Raw genomic sequence first — 22,667 nt, forward strand, 5'->3', positions numbered from 1 at the left:
GTCTGAATACATCCACAACCCTGAACAGTCTGAATACATCCACAACCCTGAACAGTCTGAACACATCCACAACCCTGAACAGTCTGAACACATCACAACCCTGAACATTCTGAATACATCCACAACCCTGAACATTCTGAACACATCCACAACCCTGAACAGTCTGAACACATCCACAACCCTGAACAGTCTGAACACATCCACAACCCTGAACAGTCTGAACAGTCTGAACACATCCACAACCCAGAACAGTCTGAACACATCCACAACCCTGAACAGTCTGAACACATCCACAACCCTGAACAGTCTGAACACATCCACAACCCTGAACAGTCTGAACACATCCACAACCCTGAACAGTCTGAACACATCCACAACCCTGAACAGTCTGAACACATCCACAACCCTGAACAGTCTGAATCCACAACCCAGAACAGTCTGAACACATCCACAACCCTGAACAGTCTGAACACATCCACAACCCTGAACAGTCTGAATACATCCACAACCCTGAACAGTCTGAATACATACACACCCTGAACAGTCTGAACACATACACAACCCTGAACAGTCTGAACACATCCACAACCCTGAACAGTCTGAACACATCCACAACCCTGAACAGTCTGAACACATCCACAACCCTGAACAGTCTGAACACATCCACAACCCTGAACAGTCTGAACACATCCACAACCCAGAACAGTCTGAACACATCCACAACCCTGAACAGAACAGTCTGAACACATCCACAACCCTGAACAGTCTGAATACATCCACAACCCTGAACAGTCTGAATACATACACAGCCCTGAACAGCTGAATACATCACAACCCTGAACAGTCTGAACACATCCACAACCCTGAACAGTTCTGAACACATCCACAACCCTGAACATTCTGAACACATCCACAACCCAGTCTGAACACATCCACAACCCTGAACAGTCTGAATACATCCACAACCCTGAACAGTCTGAACACATCCACAACACATCCACAACCCTGAACAGTCTGAACACATCCACAACCCTGAACAGTCTGAACACATCCACAACCCTGAACAGTCTGAACACATCCACAACCCTGAACAGTCTGAACACATCACAACCCTGAACAGTCTGAACACATCCACAACCCTGAACAGTCTGAACACATCCACAACCCTGAACAGTCTGAACACATCCACAACCCTGAACAGTCTGAACACATCCACAACCCTGAACAGTCTGAACAGTCTGAACACATCCACAACCCTGAACAGTCTGAACACATCCACAACCCTGAACAGCTGAATACATACACAACCCTGAACAGTCTGAATACATATCCACAACCCTGAACAGTCTGAACACATCCACAACCCTGAACAGTCTGAACACATCCACAACCCTGAACAGTCTGAACACATCCACAACCCTGAACAGTGAATACACCCACAACCCTGAACACATACACAACCCTGAACAGTCTGAACACATCCACAACCCTGAACAGTCTGAACACATCCACAACCCTGAACATTCTGAACACATCCACAACCCTGAACATTCTGAACACATCCACAACCCTGAACATTCTGAACACATCCACAACCCTGAACATTCTGAACACATCCACAACCCTGAACAGTCTGAACACATCCACAACCCTGAACAGTCTGAACACATCCACAACCCTGAACAGTCTGAACACATCCACAACCCTGAACAGTCTGAATACATCCACAACCCTGAACAGTCTGAATACATCCACACAACCCTGAACAGTCTGAACACATACACAACCCTGAACAGTTCTGAACACATCAGCAACCCTGAACATTCTGAATACATCCACAACCCTGAACATTCTGAACACATCCACAACCCTGAACAGTCTGAACACATCCACAACCCTGAACAGTCTGAACACATCCACAACCCTGACAGTCTGAACACATCCACAACCCTGAACACATCCACAACCCAGAACAGTCTGAACACATCCACAACCCTGAACAGTCTGAATACATCCACAACCCTGAACAGTCTGAATACATACACAACCCTGAACAGTCTGAACACATCCACAACCCTGAACAGTCTGAACACATCCACAACCCTGAACAGTCTGAACACATCCACAACCCTGAATAGAACCACAACCCAGAACAGTCTGAATACATCCACAACCGAGAACATTCTGAACACATCCACAACCCTGAACAGTCTGAACATATCCACAACCCTGAACAGTCTGAACACATCCACAACCCTAAACAGTCTGAACACATCCACAACCCTGAACAGTCTGAACACATCCACAACCCATAACATTATGAACACATCCACAACCCTGAACATTCTGAATACATCCACAACCCTGAACAGTCTGAACACATCCACAACCCTGAACAGTCTGAACACATCCACAACCCTGAACAGTCTGAACACATCCACAACCCTGAACAGTCTGAACACATCCACAACCCTGAACAGTCTGAACACATCCACAACCCTGAACAGTCTGAACACATCCACAACCCTGAACAGTCTGAACACATCCACAACCCTGAACACATCCACAACCCTGAACAGTCTGAACACATCCACAACCCTGAACAGTCTGAACACATCCACAACCCTGAACAGTCTGAACACATCCACAACCCTGAACAGTCTGAACACATCCACAACCCTGAACACATCCACAACCCAGAACAGTCTGAATACATCCACAACCGAGAACATTCTGAACACATCCACAACCCTGAACAGTCTGAACACATCCACAACCGTGAACAGTCAACACATCCACAACGCTGAACAGTCTGAACACATCCACAACCCTGAACAGTCTGAACACATCCACAACCTGAACAGTCTGAACACATCCACAACCCTGAAAATTCTGAATTCACAACCCAGAACAGTCTGAACACATCCACAACCCAAAACAGTCTGAACACATCCACAACCCTGAACAGTCTGAATACATCACAGCCCTGAACAGTCTGAATACATCACAACCCTGAACAGTCTGGACATATTCACAACCCTGAACAGTCTGAACACATCCACAACCCTGAACAGTCTGAACACATCCACAACCCTGAACAGTGAATACATCCACAACCCTGAACAGTGAATACATCCACAACCCTGAACACATACACAACCCTGAACAGTCTGAACACATCCACAACCCTGAACAGTCTGAACACATCCACAACCCTGAACAGTCTGAACACATCCACAACCCTGAACAGTCTGAACACATCCACAACCCTGAACAGTCTGAATACATCCACAACCCTGAACAGTCTGAACACATCCACAACCCAGAACAGTCTGAATCATCACAACCCAGAACAGTCTGAACACATCCACAACCCTGAACAGTCTGAACACATCCAAAACCCTGAACAGTCTGAACACATCCACAACCCTGAACAGTCTGAATACATCCACAACCCTGAACATTCTGAACACATCCACAACCCTGAACAGTCTGAACACATCCACAACCCTAAACAGTCTGAACACATCCACAACCCTGAACAGTCTGAACACATCCACAACCCTGAACAGTCTGAACACATCCACAACCCTGAACAGTCTGAACACATCCACAACCCTGAACAGTCTGAACACATCCACAACCCTGAACAGTCTGAACACATCCACAACCCTGAACAGTCTGAACACATCCACAACCCTGAACAGTCTGAACACATCCACAACCCTGAACAGTCTGAACACATCCACAACCCTGAACAGTCTGAACACATCCACAACCCTGAACAGTCTGAACACATCCACAACCCTGAACAGTCTGAACACATCCACAACCCTCTGAACAGAACAGTCTGAACACATCCACAACCCTGAACAGTCTGAACACATCCACAACCCTGAACAGTCTGAATACATCCACAACCCTGAACAGTCTGAACACATCCACAACCCTGAACAGTCTGAACACATCACAACCCTGAACAGTCTGAACACATCAGCAACCCTGAACATTCTGAATACATCCACAACCCTGAACATTCTGAACACATCCACAACCCTGAACAGTCTGAACACATCCACAACCCTGAACAGTCTGAACACATCCACAACCCTGAACAGTCTGAACACATCCACAACCCTGAACACATCCACAACCCAGAACAGTCTGAACACATCCACAACCCTGAACAGTCTGAACACATCCACAACCCTGAACAGTCTGAACACATCCACAACCCTGAACAGTCTGAATACATCACAACCCTGAACAGTCTGAACACATCCACAACCCTGAACACATTCACAACCCTGAACAGTCTGAACACATCCACAACCCTGAACACATCTCTGAATACATCCACAACCCTGAACAGTCTGAACACATCCACAACCCTGAACAGTCTGAACACATCCACAACCCTGAACAGTCTGAACACATCCACAACCCTGAACAGTCTGAACACATCCACAACCCTGAACAGTCTGAACACATCCACAACCCTGAACAGTCTGAACACATCCACAACCTGAACAGTCTGAACCCTGAATACATCCACAACCCAGAACAGTCTGAATACATCCACAACCCTGAACATCTGAACACATCCACAACCCTGAAACTGAACATCCACAACCCTGAACAGTCTGAACACATCCACAACCCAGTCTGAACACATCCACAACCCATGAACACACATCCACAACCCTGAACAGTCTGAATACATCCACAACCCTGAACAGTCTGAACACATCCACAACCCTGAACAGTCTGAATACACCACAACCCTGAACACATACACAACCCTGAACAGTCTGAACACATCCACAACCCTGAACAGTCTGAACACATCCACAACCCTGAACAGTCTGAACACATCCACAACCCTGAACAGTCTGAACACATCCACAACCCTGAACAGTCTGAACACATCCATCACACCCCTGAACAGTCTGAACACATCCACAACCCTGAACACATCCACAACCCTGAACACAACACATCCACAACCCTGAACAGTCTGAATACATCCACAACCCTGAACAGTCTGAACACATCCACAACCCTGAACAGTCTGAACACATCCACAACCCTGAACAGTCTGAACACATCCAACCCTGAACAGTCTGAACACATCCACAACCCTGAACAGTCTGAACACATCCACAACCCACAACCCTGACAGTCACATCCACAACCCTGAACACATCACAACCCTGAACAGTCTGAACACATCCACAACCCTGAACACATCCTGAATACATCCACAACCCAGAACAGTCTGAACACATCCACAACCCTGAACAGTCTGAACACATCCACAACCCTGAACAGTCTGAACACATCCACAACCCTGAACAGTCTGAATACATACACAGCCCTGAACAGTCTGAACACATCCACAACCCTGAACAGTCTGAACACATCACAACCCTGAACAGTCTGAATACATCCACAACCGAGAAAATTCTGAACACATCCACAACCCTGAACAGTCTGAACACATCCACAACCCTGAACAGTCTGAATCCACAACCCAGAACAGTCTGAACACATCCACAACCCTGAACACATCCACAACCCAGAACAGTCTGAACACATCCACAACCCTGAACAGTCTGAACACATCCACAACCCTGAACAGTCTGAACACATCCACAACCCTGAACAGTCTGAACACATCCACAACCCTGAACAGTCTGAACACATCCACAACCCTGAACAGTCTGAATACATCCACAACCCAGAACAGTCAATCCACAACCCAGAACAGTCTGAACACATCCACAACCCTGAACAGTCTGAACACATCCACAACCCTGAACAGTCTGAACACATCCACAACCCTGAACAGTCTGAATACATACACAACCCTGAACAGTCTGAACACATACAAACCCTGAACAGTCTGAACACATCACAACCCTGAACATTCTGAACACATCCACAACCCTGAACATTCTGAACACATCCACAACCCTGAACAGTCTGAACACATCCACAACCCTGAACAGTCTGAACACATCCACAACCCTGAACAGTCTGAACACATCCACAACCCTGAACACATCCACAACCCTGAACAGTCTGAACACATCCACAACCCTGAACAGTCTGAACACATCCACAACCCTGAACAGTCTGAACACATCACAACCCTGAACAGTCTGAATACATACACAACCCTGAACAGTCTGAACACATCCACAACCCTGAACACATCCACAACCCTGAACAGTCTGAACACATCCACAACCCTGAACACATCTGAATACATCCACAACCCTGAACAGTCTGAATACATACCACAACCCTGAACAGTCTGAACACATCCACAACCCAGAACAGTCTGAACACATCCACAACCCTGAACATTCTGAACATATCCACAACCCTGAACAGTCTGAACACATCCACAACCCTGAACAGTCTGAACACATCCACAACCCTGAACACATCCACAACCCTGAAAAGAACCACAACCCAGAACAGTCTGAATACATCCACAACCCAGAACATTCTGAACACATCCACAACCCTGAACAGTCTGAACACATCCACAACCCTGAACAGTCTGAACACATCCACAACCCTGAACAGTCTGAACACATCCACAACCCTGAACAATCTGAACACATCCACAACCCTGAACAGTCTGAACACATCCACAACCCTGAACAGTCTGAATACATCCACAACCCTGAACACATCCACAACCCTGAACAGTCTGAACACATCCACAACCCTGAACAGTCTGAACACATCCACAACCCTGAACAGTCTGAACACATCCACAACCCTGAACAGTCTGAACACATCCACAACCCTGAACACATCCACAACCCTGAACAGTCTGAACACATCCACAACCCTGAACAGTCTGAACACATCCACAACCTTGAACAGTCTGAACACATCCACAACCCTGAACAGTCTGAACACATCCACAACCCTGAACAGTCTGAACACATCCACAACCCTGAACAGTCTGAACACATCCACAACCCTGAACAGTCTGAACACATCCACAACCCTGAACAGTCTGAACACATCCACAACCCTGAACAGTCTGAACACATCCACAACCCTGAACAGTCTGAACACATCCACAACCCTGAACAGTCTGAACATCCACAACCCTGAACAGTCTGAACACATCCACAACCCTGAACAGTCTGAACACATCACCCTGAACATTCTGAATACATCCACAACCCTGAACAGTCTGAACACATCCACAACCCTGAACAGTCTGAACACATCCACAACCCTGAACAGTCTGAATCCACAACCCTGAACAGTCTGAACACATCCACAACCCTGAACACATCCACAACCCAGAACAGTCTGAACACATCCACAACCCTGAACATTCTGAACACATCCACAACCCTGAACAGTCTGAACACATCCACAACCCTGAACAGTCTGAACACATCCACAACCCTGAACAGTCTGAACACATCCACAACCCTGAACATTCACAACCCTGAACATTCCGAACACATCCACAACCCTGAACAGTCTGAATACATCCACAACCCTGAACACATCCACAACCCTGAACAGTCTGAACACATCCACAACCCTGAACAGTCTGAAAACATCCACAACCTTGAACAGTCTAAACACATCCACAACCTTGAACAGTCTGAACACATCCACAACCCTGAACAGTCTGAACACATCCACAAACCTGAACACATCCACAACCCTGAATACATCCACAACACAGAACAGTCTGAATACATCCACAACCTAGAACATTCTGAACACATCCACAACCCTGAACAGTCTGAACACATCCACAACGCTGAACAGTCTGAACACATCCACAACCCATAACATTATGAACACATCCACAACCCTGAACATTCTGAACACATCCACAACCCTGAACAGTCTGAACACATCCACAACCCTGAACAGTCTGAATACATCCACAACCCTGAACACATCCACAACCCTGAACAGTCTGAACACATCCACAACCCTGAACAGTCTGAACACATCCACAACCCTGAACAGTCTGAACACATCCACAACCCTGAACAGTCTGAACACATCCACAACCCATAACATTATGAACACATCCACAACCCTGAACACATTCACAACCCTGAACAGTCTGAACACATCCACAACCCTGAATACATCCACAACCCTGAATACATCCACAACACAGAACAGTCTGAATACATCCACAACCCAGAACATTCTGAACACATCCACAACCCTGAACAGTCTGAACACATCCACAACCCTGAACAGTCTGAACACATCCACAACCCTGAACAGTCTGAACACATCCACAACCCTGAACAGTCTGAACACATCCACAACCCTGAACAGTCTGAACACATCCACAACCCTGAACAGTCTGAACACATCCACAACCCATAACATTATGAACACATCCACAACCCTGAACACATTCACAACCCTGAACAGTCTGAACACATCCACAACCCTGAACAGTCTGAATACATCCACAACCCAGAACAGTCTGAACACATCCACAACCCTGAACAGTCTGAACACATCCACAACCCTGAACAGTCTGAACACATCCACAACCCTGAACAGTCTGAACACATCCACAGCCCTGAACAGTCTGAACACATACACAACCCTGAACAGTCTGAACACATCAGCAACCCTGAACATTCTGAATACATCCACAACCCTGAACATTCTGAACACATCCACAACCCTGAACAGTCTGAACACATCCACAACCCTGAACAGTCTGAATCCACAACCCAGAACAGTCTGAACACATCCACAACCCTGAACACATCCACAACCCAGAACAGTCTGAACACATCCACAACCCTGAACAGTCTGAACACATCCACAACCCTGAACAGTCTGAACACATCCACAACCCTGAACAGTCTGAACACATCCACAACCCTGAACAGTCTGAACACATCCACAACCCTGAACAGTCTGAACACATCCACAACCCTGAACACATCCACAACCCTGAACAGTCTGAACACATCCACAACCCTGAACAGTCTGAACACATCCAAAACCCTGAACAGTCTGAATACATCCACAACCCTGAACAGTCTGAATACATCCACAACCCTGAACAGTCTGAACACATACACAACCCTGAACAGTCTGAACACATCCACAACCCTGAACAGTCTGAACACATCCACAACCCTGAACATCCCAAACACATCCACAACCCTGAACAGTCTGAACACATCCACGAACAGTCTGAATCCACAACCCAGAACAGTCTGAACACATCCACAACCCTGAACACATCCACAACCCAGAACAGTCTGAACACATCCACAACCCTGAACAGTTTGAATACATACACAACCCTGAACAGTCTGAACACATCCACAACCCTGAACAGTCTGAACACATCCACAACCCTGAACACATCCACAACCTTGAACAGTCTGAACACATCCACAACCCTGAACAGTCTGAACACATCCACAACCCTGAACATTCCACAACCCTGAACACATCCACAACCCTGAACAGTCTGAACACATCCACAACCCTGAACAGTCTGAACACATCCACAACCCTGAACAGTCTGAAAACATCCACAACCTTGAACAGTCTAAACACATCCAAAACCTTGAACAGTCTGAACACATCCACAACCCTGAACAGTCTGAACACATCCACAAACCTGAACACATCCACAACCCTGAATAGAACCACAACCCAGAACAGTCTGAATACATCCACAACCGAGAAAATTCTGAACACATCCACAACCCTGAACAGTCTGAACACATCCACAACCCTGAACAGTCTGAACACATCCACAACCCTGAACAGTCTGAACACATCCACAACCCTGAACAGTCTGAACACATCCACAACCCTGAACAGTCTGAACACATCCACAACCCTGAACAGTCTGAATACATCCACAACCCTGAACACATACACAACCCTGAACAGTCTGAACACATCCACAACCCTGAACAGTCTGAACACATCCACAACCCTGAACAGTCTGAACACATCCACAACCCTGAACAGTCTGAACACATCCACAACCCTGAACAGTCTGAACACATCCACAACCCTGAACACATTCCACAACCCTGAACAGTCTGAACACATCCACAACCCTGAACACATCCACAACCCTGAATACATCCACAACCCTGAACAGTCTGAATACATCCACAACCCAGACATTCTGAACACATCCACAACCCTGAACAGTTGAACTGAATACATCCACAACCCTGAACAGTCTGAACACATCCACAACCCTGAACAGTCTGAACACATCCACAACCCTGAACAGTCTGAACACATCCACAACCCTGAACAGTCTGAACACATCCAACACATCCACAACCCTGAACAGTCTGAACACATCCACAACCCTGAACAGTTATGAACACATCCACAACCCTGAACACATCCACAACCCTGAACAGTCTGAACACATCCACAACCCTGAACAGTCTGAACACATCCACAACCCTGAACAGTCTGAACACATCCACAACCCTGAACAGTCTGAACACATCCACAACCCTGAACAGTCTGAACACATCCACAACCCTGAACAGTCTGAACACATCCACAACCCTGAACAGTCTGAACACATCCACAACCCTGAACAGTCTGAACACATCCACAACCCTGAACAGTCTGACATCCACAACCCTGAACAGTCTGAACACATCCACAACCCAGAACAGTCTGAACACATCCACAACAACACATCCTGAACAGTCTGAACACATCCACAACCCTGAACAGTCTGAACACATCCACAACCCTGAACAGTTCTGAACACATCCACAACCCTGAACAGTCTGAACACATCCACAACCCTGAACAGTCTGAACACATCCACAACCCTGAACAGTCTGAACACATCCACAACCAGTCTGAACACATCCACACACCCTGAACACATCCACAACCCTGAACAGTCTGAACACATCTGAACACAACACATCACAACCCTGAACAGTCTGAACACATCACAACCACATGAACAGTCTGAACACATCCAACCCTGAACATTCTGAATACATCCACAACCCTGAACATTCTGAACAACCCTGAACAGTCTGAACACATCCACAACCCTGAACAGTCTGAACACATCCACAACCCTGAACACATCCACAACCCTGAACACATCCACAACCGAACAGTCTGAACACATCCACAACCCTGAACAGTCAATACATCCACAACCCTGAACAGTCAGTCTGAACAGTCTGAACACATCCACAACCCTGAACAGTCTGAACACATCCACAACCCTGAACAGTCATTCTGAACAGTCTGAACACATCCACAACCCTGAACATCTGAATACACATCCACAACCCTGAACAGTCTGAACACATCCACAACCCTGAACAGTCTGAACACATCCACAACCCTGAACATTCTGAATACATCCACAACCATGAACATTCTGAACACATCCACAACCCTGAACAGTCTGAACACATCCACAACCCTGAACACATCCACAACCAGAACAGTGAATACATCCACAACCCTCCAGAACACATCCACAACCCAGTCTGAACACATCCACAACCCTGAACAGTCTGAACACATCCACAACCCTGAACAGTCTGAACACATCCACAACCCTGAACAGTCTGAACACATCCACAACCCATAACTTATGAACATCCACAACCCTGAACAGTCTGAATACAACCCTGAACAGTCAACCCTGAACAGTCTGAATACATCCACAACCCTGAACAGTCTGAATACATACACAACCCTGAACAGTCTGAATACATCCACAACCCTGAACAGTCTGAATACTTACACAACCCTGAACAGGCTGAACACATCCACAACCCATAACATTATGAACACATCCACAACCCTGAACATTCTGAACACATCCACAACCCAGAACACACAGAACCCAGCACTCTGTCAAGAACAGGGACAGCATTCTGCACTTGACTAGGGCTGAATTAAGATTAACACAAGCCACTCAAACTTTCACATAAATCTGCTATTGACATCAATGTATGATTGGGCCATCTTAGTAAAAAGCACCAGTCAAAAACGACAGTATATAAGCCTATAAAAGCCATATCCACCATTTGACAGGATTCTGACATATCTGTTAAAATAATCCATATGACAAAAAATCTATATATTTTAACTATGAATATATCCATATTACACTCTATCTGGGTAAAACGTATCGGGTTCAGTCTTAAAACGGAGAATGTATGAAGACGTATTAATCTCTGCTGGCGTCCATCCTGTATCGACAGACGCTAGACGTACAGTTCACCCTGTTTCTCCCATCAAACCTACACATTATATACAGGTAACTGCCAAAATAATGGAAACACCAATTATTGGACCACCAGAACAGCTTCCATGCACCTTGGCATAGATTCTACAAGTGTCTGGGACTCTACTGGAAGGCACGCAACACCATTCTTCCACAAGAAGTTTCTATCATTTTGGCAGTTACCTGCAGGTTGAATGTAAACATCCTCAATCAAATTTCCCTGAGGGAAGATGTCTGAGCTCATCTCCAACGGAGAGGCTTTCCTCTTTAGTGGCGGCAAACATATGATAGACGCTTCCTGTCCTCTCTCCTTTCCTCGCTTCTTTTCTACTCTCGTCCCCTTCTCTCACCTCTTCTTGTCACTCCTCTCTCCCTTCTCTTTCCTCCTCCTAGTCTCCCCCAACGGCTTGGAATAACTATGTTACTGCATAAGAAGTAACCAAACCACAGAGATTGGAACTGAGATGAGAGAAACACATAGATGTTGATGTAGAATAGAGAGAGAGAGAGAGAGAGAGAGAGTTACACCCACCTGGTCTTCAGTCAGTACGATCAGGCGGTTTACTATAATGTTCACAACGTTTCCTAGGCTGGCATCACGGTAAAGTTTGGCAACCTGACCTCCAGAAAAGAAGTAAAAGACACAAAGTCAGACAAACTGTGTCCACGTGTCACGACGCTTGATCAGTGTTTCCATCACACATACTGGGGTGGAACGGCCATCACACATTCAGCTCACGCTGCGATTTAAATGTCTGTTTTCAGTAAGAGAGAACAAACGAAATGCTAACCAAAGGGAGAAACACTTCGAATAGCATTGTTCATGCTCTAATGCACTACATCGGCGTGTTTCCAATATCAGTAGGCTAGAGACTCATCTCAATGTCTTTCCTCCAATCCTTCACCTGTATTGACGTGAAAGAACTGGACAGGTGCAAGTGAGTCCTAACTGCTCTCACCCATCCTGTGAACTCAAACTAGTGTAAATGTAGGGGGAAGAGATGAGGAGAGGAAGCCACGTTAGACCGTTGATATTAACCCCGTTTGAGATTGACCCAAACTTTATTACCAGGTTTGTTTTTTTCTTGTCAGACAAAACAACACTAATCGAAGCAAAAAGCAGGATCAAACTTACAATATTCATCACAGACAGGATGTAATGCTCAATGTCTTTGCGGCCATGGTAACCAACCATCATCTTATCAGCTACCACCAGGGTCTCTACGAAACGTTCCGTGCTGAGTGACCGCCTCCGTCTGTGGCCCTCCCCGGGCAGGGTGCTGTTGGACCCAGGGGCTGGGGTGGGAGAGGACGAGGGAGAGGAGGTTGGAGAGGTTGGGGAAGGAGTGCTATGTTGGCACGGGCTCACGTTTTTTGTGAGGTCTGGGAATGAAGGAGGGAGAGGTAGTTTATATGAGAAAAAAAGATTAGCAACTGAGCGAGAAAAGTTGATGGTATGCTGTGGGAAGAAAAAAATCACAGGTGATTATAGGCAATGGTTTATCTGGTGATCATCTCCATGGGGTATTTGAACTTTAAAAAACGATAGGTAGAATGTGATACTGTTCACCTCCGTGGAAACATTCAGGGAGACTAGAACTACTCATGATTTGATAACAAATAATGACTTCAACACTTATTTTTAAATGTCAACATAAAAAAAACAAGCCACTAAATTAAAACACAATGATACAATCAGATATAGCCCATTGTGAAGGCATAGCCAGAGCAGAGCCAGGGGAGAGTTGGAGATAGGATTGCAGACATGTTGGGAATCTGGCCCTTTGAACCTTGCAGCTGAAGGCTTGCCTTCCTTTATGGCCCAGATGCTCTGGGGAAAAGCTATAAGATAGAACGTGTCAGGGCACGTCAGCTTCCTGCCGATGACAGCCTTCGCTGCTACTTATAAGACTTTGGTCCAAATACCTACACATCCACCTGGTTCCCCTCTAATCCCTATCCCATCACATCTCACCGCTCTGATGAGAGCCAGAGTATGTGAATTGTCCACGTGTGGAATTGTCCACATCTGGAATTGTCCACGTCTGGAGGAAACCTGTCACCATCCCTACGGGGAAGCATGGTGGCATCATGCTGTGAGGATTTTTTTCAGCGGCAGGGACTGGGATACTAGTCAGGATCGAGGTAAAGATGAACGGAGAAAAGTACAGAGAGATCCTTGATGAAAATCTGCCCCAGAGGGCTCAGGACCTCAGAATGGGGCGAAGGTTCATCTTCCAACAGGACAACGACCCTAAGGACACAGCGAAGACAACGCAGGAGTGGCTTCAGGACAAGTCTCTGAATGTCCTTCAGTGGACCAGCCAGAGGCCGGACTTAAACCCAATCGAACATCTCTGGAGAGACCTGAAAATAGCTGTGCAGCAACACTCCCCATCCAACCTGACAGAGCTTGAGAGGATCTGCAGAGAAGAATGGGAGAAACTCCCCAAATACAGATGTGCCAAGATTGTAGCGTCACACCCAAGACGACACGAGGTTGTAATCGCTGCCAAAGGTGGTTCAACAAAGTACTGAGTAAAGGGTCTGAATACTTATGTAAATGTGATATTTTATCAATAAAAAATGTGCTAACATGTCTAAAAACCTGTTTTTGCTTTGTCATTATGGGGTATTGTGTGTAGATTGATGAGGGGGAAAAAACAATTGAATTCATTTCAGAATAAGGCTGTAACGTATCAAAATGTGGAAAAAGCCAAGGGGCCTTAATACTTTCCGAATGCACCGTACACCAGGCCGAGGGGAGGCCCGTATGGGCCAGCCCAACAGCAGCGCGGCCACATCCACCGGAACCTGGGCCTAGAACCAAACCAGCACTTCCTCTGGACCGCTAGGAATAACTGCTCATTTATGTTACTCACCCAGCTCAGAGTCAATCCAGACTGAGGGCAGTGGAGAGCATGGAAGAGGAACGGGGAAGGGAAGGGAGGAGAGGAGAAAGGAGAAGAAGAAGAAGAGAAGAGGATGCGTCACCAACCTGAGATGCCACAGCTGAACTCGTGTTGGCCGGGTTGCTGCCGCGGCGAGGGAATGGAAGACTTTTTATAAATAACATGCTGCTGTCCTTCTCCCTGGTCCCATTGGCTGGAAGTGGTGGACGATATATTCTTTAATGGCTCTATTAAATACTGCTCTTCTTCTGTGGTAATAACGCCGTGCTTGTTGAGAAACAAGAACATCGAGAGAGACAGGTTATAAGCGAACAAGGCAAACAACATTACAACGCACGCACACATAAACACGACAGTTGAATTGGTCTTATTGTAGTTTTAAAATAATTACATAGAAAATGTCTGACAATTTTTGTCAAAAGTAACTCCTACCAGCCTAAATGGACTTACAGTGAACCATTTATGCCGTTTATATGAAATGACCTTTGACAAATAACCCCCTATAATTTTCATTATAGTCAGCAAAATATTGTTATACTAATGAGTATTATCAACCAGATTGAATGCTTTTTTTCCCCCCCAGCACAACCACAATCATCTGTGAAATGATTGGCACCCCGAGTCAGAGCTAAGTGGCTAATGGTGTGTTCCAGCCTTGGTCACGTAACATTGCAGGCTACAACACATAGAACAACTAACTCACAGCTCCGCTCTGCTCTCCTCTGTGTGTCGCACTGCAGTCAGACGTGAAAACACCCCACACTCTGAAGCAATTTGATAAATCATGTTATAACAACCAATTACACCTAGAACAACGCTGTAATTACTGGGACTGGAACCAAAGTACACAGCTCTCTGCCCTCGAACACCCTCTTTGTAACATAAATTGAAAAAGTACTTCAGAATGTGTTTATAAAAAACATTGGCACGCTGCATCACTCAGTAAAAACCCACAATGAAACCAATTAACCAAATATGACAACCTGGCACACGCCGGCAAGAAACCAATATTTGATAAAAGCCTAGCAGAGTGCGATGTCAAGATGTCTGGCAATTTACGAGATTAAACTACAGATACATTTCAGTTTTGTCCATTTTTGGTACTATTAAAACGGTATGAGGCGAAACAGACCTAATACTAATTCAATTTATGATACTGGAGCTGTGGGGCTGCCAGTACGTTTGGCCGCAAGAACGGCAATACATGTTTTTCTCCAAATGATTGCGATTGGCACAGAGGAACAGGGCTTTCTCCTTGTTCTGAGACGTTTCAAAGTAAATGAGGGGGGATAAGAGTTTTTCCAATCGCTTCCAACAGTGAGTTTTAACGAAGACAGTCTGGCCAGTCCGTCAGTCTAAGATCAACAGCCTGAGGACCAATACCTCAGCTTTGATGATTAGCCGCTTCGTTAAAGCCAACAGAAAGCAACACATTCGCTTTCTTTCTTATTTCGCTGGAGAAATTCCAGTTCAAAACCCCCTAGGCTAACCCCTAACCTCCAAACATACACTTCTCATAGATCTGACACTATCAGATGAGTCCTAGCCCAAGGGGGTGTTAAGCTATTACCATATTGCCTACCTACACTCATCCAACCCCTTCAGAACTACAAGGAATGACTATGGGTTAATTAGGGGCTAGGGGTTGATTTGGGACTGGGTATTAGTTTATCTGAGGAAACCGGAACCTGGTGTGCCCAAAACAAGATTTGGCTTCGACAGTTTAGTAAGCAAACAGAAAGACAGCCCTGCATGCTTATCTGTCACAGTCCATTGAGAAGGATATGTATTAGGTTCGCTATAGTGAGCTGGCTGGTTGGCTGGCTGGCTTGTTGGCTAGCTAACGACTGGATGGATTTTTGGTTCTAGTAGGTAGGTGGACTAGCTGGCTAGCTGGACTAGCTGGTGGACTAGTATAGTAGGTGGACTGGCTGGCTGGTTGGTTCTTTATAGTGGGTGGACTGGCTGGCTGGCTGGTTGGCTGGTTCTTTATAGTGGGTGGACTGGCTGGCTGGTTGGTTCTTTATAGTGGGTGGACTGGCTGGCTGGCTGGTTGGGTCTTTATAGTGGGTGGACTGGCTGGCTGGCTGGTTGGTTCTTTATAGTGGGTGGACTGGCTGGCTGGTTGTGACTAAAGCTCTGATGATCCAGTAAAGCAACCTTTCTTAATTAAAGTATGCATCGCGACGACATGTTAACGGTGCATGGCGACATGTCAGAGTAAAAAAAAATATTTCTAGGAACTCAGAGGAGGTCTCAACTTACTGTTTAGAGTTAGAAGAGTAGAATATGCAAGATGCAATTTGGGGCGACCCATTGATTTTGTTAGTCACTCTCACTCAGATATCATATTAACATGGCATTAGTCATGGCAAAATGTGTAGAATTTAAAGAAATGTTCTTTAAATCTGCTAAGATTTCTCTCCACCCCATGGCAAAATGTTTAGAATTGCAGGAGCCCTCCGGTACTGCTGCTCATTCCGTTCACCAGCTCCGGAGGTCTACGTCACCGGCCTTCTAAGCGCCACTGAACTGGATTCATTACCACTGTCTTGTCTCATTACGCACACCTGGATCCCATTCCCCCTGATTAGTATGTTATATATGTGCCCTCTGTTCCCCATTGTCCTTGCCGATTATTGGAATTAGCCTGCCGTGATGACAACCTGTCACTCGACCAGCTCATCAGCATGGCGATTCATTTGGACAAGCTCCTGCGATCCCGGCGAAGACCTGTGCAGAATCCAGAGCCCATGGCTACACTTGCTCCGTGGCCAGAGCCCATGGCTACACCTGCTCCGTGGCCAGAGCCCATGGCTACACCTGCTCCGTGGCCAGAGCCCATGGCTACACCTGCTCAGTGGCCAGAGCCCATGGCTACACCTGCTCCGTGGCCAGAGCCCATGGCTACACCTGCTCAGTGGCCAGAGCCCATGGCTACACCTGCTCCGTGGCCAGAGCCCATGGCTACGCCTGCTCAGTGGCCAGAGCCCATGGCTACACCTGCTCCGTGGCCAGAGCCCATGGCTACGCCTGCTCAATGGCCAGAGCCCATGGCTACACCTGCTCCGTGGCCAGAGCCCATGGCTACACCTGCTCCGTGGCCAGAGCCCATGGCTACACCTGCTCCGTGGCCAGAGCCCATGGCTACACCTGCTCAGTGGCCAGAGCCGATGGAGGTGAAGCGCTCGTAGGACTCGACCTCGGGTCCGGACGTTTCCCAGACCGCGGCCCCCCAGTTCAGGGCCAGTCAGGTCAGTGCCGAGATGACGGTGGCAACCCTGTCTCTCCCGGAGAGGTACCAGATCGCATTGCAGAAGGAATCCCTTGCATCTCGCTGGTGCGCCATCAAAGCGCTCCGGGAGGTACAGGGGTATTCCGCGGGCCGGCTCAGATGGGACGGAGGCAGGTCATGGTGTGGGGGCTGGTGCCGCAACTTGTGACATGCTGGGACGTGGCGTAGTGTTTTATATAGACAACATTTTGGTCTATTCTGCTGACCGCGCCCAGCATGTCTCGTTAGTCAGATCTGTGCTGGGAAAACTGTTGGAGCATGATCTATATGTTAAACAAGATAAGTGTTTGTTTTTCCAGCGGTCCGTGTCCTTTTTGGGCTACCTCATATCCACGGAGTGGAGAAGGAGGAGCAACGCGTCAGCGCAGTCCGGTCATGGCCCATCCCCAACTTCGTGAAAGCAGTCCAGCGATACCTGGACTAATTGGTTCATCCAGGGGCTTCAGCAGAGTGGTCGCTCCTCTTTCCTCCCTGCTGAGAGGAAGTCCCCAGCGGCTTCGTTGGACGGCACACACTCATCTCTGTGCGTCGGCACAAGGAACAGGCCGACCACCACCGCAGTGAGGCGCCTGTCTGGCTCTCCACCCAGAACCTGCCCCTCCGCCTGCCCTGCCGGAAGCTGAGCCCGCGGTTTGTGGGGCCGTTTAAAGTCCTGAGGAGAGTTAATGAGGTAACGTACCATTTGCATCTCCCTGCTGATTACCGCATTAACCTGACTTTTCATGTTTCTCTGCTCAGGCCAGTGGTGCCTGGTCTCCTTGCTGAGGCTGGACACAGTGAAGCCCGGCCTCCTCCTCTGGACATCGAGGGAGGTCCGGCATACTCTGTCCGTGAATTCCTGGATTCGAGGCGTCGTGCGGGTACCTCATCGTCCAGTACCTCATCGACTGGTAGGGGTACGCACATCCTGGACGCTTCGCTGACCAGGGATTTTCACCATCGGCGTCCAGACCGACCCGCACCACGTCCCTGTGGTTGTCCCCGAGGCCGGTGTCGTCCCGCTGCTGGTGCAGTGCGTCGGAGGGTACTGTCACCGGATCCCCCCCGGTACTGCTGCTCATTCCGTTCACCAGCTCCGGAGGTCTACGTCACCGGCCTTCTAGGCGTCACTGAACTGGATTCATTACCACCAACCCAGGACTATCTTGTCTCATTACGCACACCTGGTTCCCATTCCCCCTGATTAGTATGTTATATATGTGCCCTCTGTTCTCCGTTGTCCTTGTCGGTTATTGCTACCATGTCCTTTGGTCCTGTGTACCTGTGCTGTTGTATCGGCTTCCATGCTACGTGTATTTGTGCACTTGTTTTACGGGTCTCGTCTCGAGTATTTTTTAGAGGTTTACACCTCGCTCTTTTGTTTGGGTGGAGAATATAAAACCCCCTATTACGTATTCCTGCACCTGTCTCCAATCACTAACATGACAAAATGTAAGTTCAAACTTCAATTTCTTTCTCCGCTGTCAACCAAATCTTGCTTAGGACCCCAAAAGGGATCATGTTTTTATGGCCTTGGGTCCCAGGAAAACACAGAATTTCTCAATGTTCCCAGGCTGAAAAAGCCTAAGAACCCCTGCTGTAGAGAGCTTTCCCCCGTTAGCCTTAACCTACTTTGCCCTATCCTAAGTGGCTCTGTGCCAGGTGGAAGGAGGCCAACATGCTATTTAGCAAACTCCACTCTGTCTAATCCTGTGACAGTAGAGCTGAGGGTTTGTCTGAGGTAGCCAGAGCAAAGAGAAGGCATAGTATTAACTCTCTGTGACTGGTCAATGGGGGCCTCCTGGCCTCCTCACAAAACAGATCCTTAAGTACTCAAAGAATATTCAAACACACTCAAATATCTAGAAATACATTCAGACATACTCTAAACAAAAGTCACAGAAACCCATAAAGGGGAGTAGAGTGTTGGTGGCTGTTCTACTTGGAAACAGACAGATCGTGTTGTCCTCTTTTCCATCCTTCCATCACACATTTCAATACCCTGACTGGCTAACAGTAGCTTCCTTCCAAACACACACCCAAACCAAACACATCAACTCCAGAAACCCATGGTACTCACCAAGCCCTTACAGTTACTGAGCGCTACTCTGGTGGAGCTGTACTGATCCCGCAGGTATCCTACATAGTGGCAGTTCTCCACCATGTCATGTCTCCACTCCAGGCCCTCTCTCCCCCAGTACTCCACCGTGAAATGTTTGGACACCAGCTGGGGGTTGAGGGTCAAGTTCAAGTTAAAGTGCTTTCCGTAAGCCGACAGTCTGTAGAAGACTCGGGTCTGGGCCGGGTCCTGTTCGGCGCGGCCGGTTGGCTCTGGGCCGACGGCGGTGCTGGTTGGGTCGGCGGTTCGTCTCCTGCGACCGGGCCGGTGGTGTTTCACAGTGTAGCTGAGGAAGTCCCCGTTCTCGTCCACCTGCATCGGCACAGTCAGCTCGTAGTGCTGCAGGTAGGACAGGTACTCCACTTTTACAGAAAACAACAGATGGGGAGAGATGAGCCCATTGGAGGAGGGGTGTACGAGGAGGAAAGGACAAGGAAGAGAAAAATGAACACAGAATGAGAATCTGAGTAAGAACATTGATACACTACAGGAAGAAGTGACATATTTAAGACAATGGGGGCGCTCCAGCCATTACAGAATATAACAGGATGACACCCTACAGATAGTAGAACTCATAGAATGTAGAATGTCTATGGTGGAACTCCGACAGACAGACAGACAGACAGACAGACAGACAGACAGACAGACAGACAGACAGACAGACAGACAGACAGACAGACAGACAGGCAGGACAGACAGGCAGGACAGACAGGCAGGACAGACATGACCTTACAGTGTTCCAGAGCCTAGCAGGTTGTGATCTACAGTGGGTAAAATCCCTCTAAAATAACAGTCAGGCCAGGGCCACCAGATGTTGCAGATGTCTCACTGACTGACCACTGACCATGAGCAGCAACCATGCATACACCTGCCTCACCGGGAGGACAAATCCGTTTCTCTGAAGGAGAGCAGTTCTAGCACCTTGGCTGCAATCAAGCAAGTTAAAATGTGCAATTAAGCAATGAGCAGTCCTACCTTGTGAGTTGTGCGAAAGTCTTTGAAATTCAGAGAACGCCATGACCACCACCAGGCTCAATATCAATATACAAGTCAGCGTCTTCCGCAAAATTTCCATCATTCAGAGAAAGGTCTGACATGGGGTTGGGGGAGGAGGGGTGAGGGGGGGTGGTGGTGCTACTGACGGGCTAGGAACACACGATCAGTCCGGCGTGCCTGGCACCATAACAAGCCCATGGTTTGGGTCCTCTGTGGGGGGAATGTTCTCACTACTTCTTCTTCTCTTCTTGTCTCATCCAGGTCTCATCCAGAGAACGTCTCCGAGACACTCAGATTCCTCCTGAGGGCAGCAGACACTTCCAGACCTCACTGGCGTTTCCCTTGGAGCTCATGTCAGCCACTCATCATGTGAGGCGGTGATGCTAGAATCCATCGGTAGATCAGTCAGTCAGTCAGTCACTTCAAGCACGTCCACAGCAGCAAATCTATAGATCTAGATCTATATTGGAAGGTTGTCTTGACCAATCCATCTGCATACCTGTGAATACACCATTGCATAGTTCAATAAGCATACCTGCTACAAAACAACTAGTCTACACTCTTAGAAAAATCTAGAACCTAAAAGGGTTGTTCGGGGTTCCCTAGGAGAACCCTTTGATAAACCCTTTTTGGTTCCAGGTAGAACCCTTTTGGGTTCCATGTAGAACCCTTTCCACAGAGGGTTATACATGGAACCCAAAAGAGTTCTACCTGGAACCAAAAAGCATTCTATTTGGAACCGAAAAGAATTCTACCTGGGGAAAAGAGGGTTCTCGAATCGGGACTGCCAAATAACCCTTTTGGAACCCTTTTTTCTAAGAGTGTACTACATAGGCTTAACTTCTAATCTGCAAATTACAATTAGCCATGGAAAAAAAGATGATGCCTAACGACTGCACAGCATATTCACCAACAGTACACTCCATGACAGAAATACCCTCCTCCTGTAGCCTGCTTACCCAGCATGCCATGGTTTGTGGTTAGCAGGATAGCGTTTTTCGTCATGAATCTTGTTCTGGAGGCAGCTCTGCAGAGTGGCCGCTAGCTGGCACGGCCACAAAGTCATACAAT

At 47.4% G+C, this 22,667-nt stretch overlaps 1 protein-coding gene across 2 annotated transcripts in view; it reads right to left on the bottom strand.

Moving 5' to 3' along the window:
* LOC112219762 (A disintegrin and metalloproteinase with thrombospondin motifs 6-like) overlaps positions 1 to 22,667 on the bottom strand; it is a 166,045-nt gene that overhangs the window by 141,314 nt on the left and 2,064 nt on the right. For both annotated transcript variants that reach the window (XM_042302120.1, XM_042302119.1), the window contains exons 2-6: positions 21,576 to 22,095; positions 20,562 to 20,962; positions 15,294 to 15,474; positions 13,431 to 13,678; positions 12,828 to 12,911 (exon numbers count right to left, since the gene is read on the bottom strand). In XM_042302120.1, the coding sequence (XP_042158054.1) occupies positions 12,828 to 12,911; positions 13,431 to 13,678; positions 15,294 to 15,474; positions 20,562 to 20,962; positions 21,576 to 21,678 (1,017 nt within the window). In that variant the 5' untranslated portion in view covers positions 21,679 to 22,095. The remainder of the gene's footprint in view (positions 1 to 12,827; positions 12,912 to 13,430; positions 13,679 to 15,293; positions 15,475 to 20,561; positions 20,963 to 21,575; positions 22,096 to 22,667) is intronic.

Source organism: Oncorhynchus tshawytscha, linkage group LG20 (assembly GCF_018296145.1).
Source record: "Oncorhynchus tshawytscha isolate Ot180627B linkage group LG20, Otsh_v2.0, whole genome shotgun sequence".
Taxonomy (NCBI): Eukaryota; Metazoa; Chordata; class Actinopteri; order Salmoniformes; family Salmonidae; genus Oncorhynchus; species Oncorhynchus tshawytscha.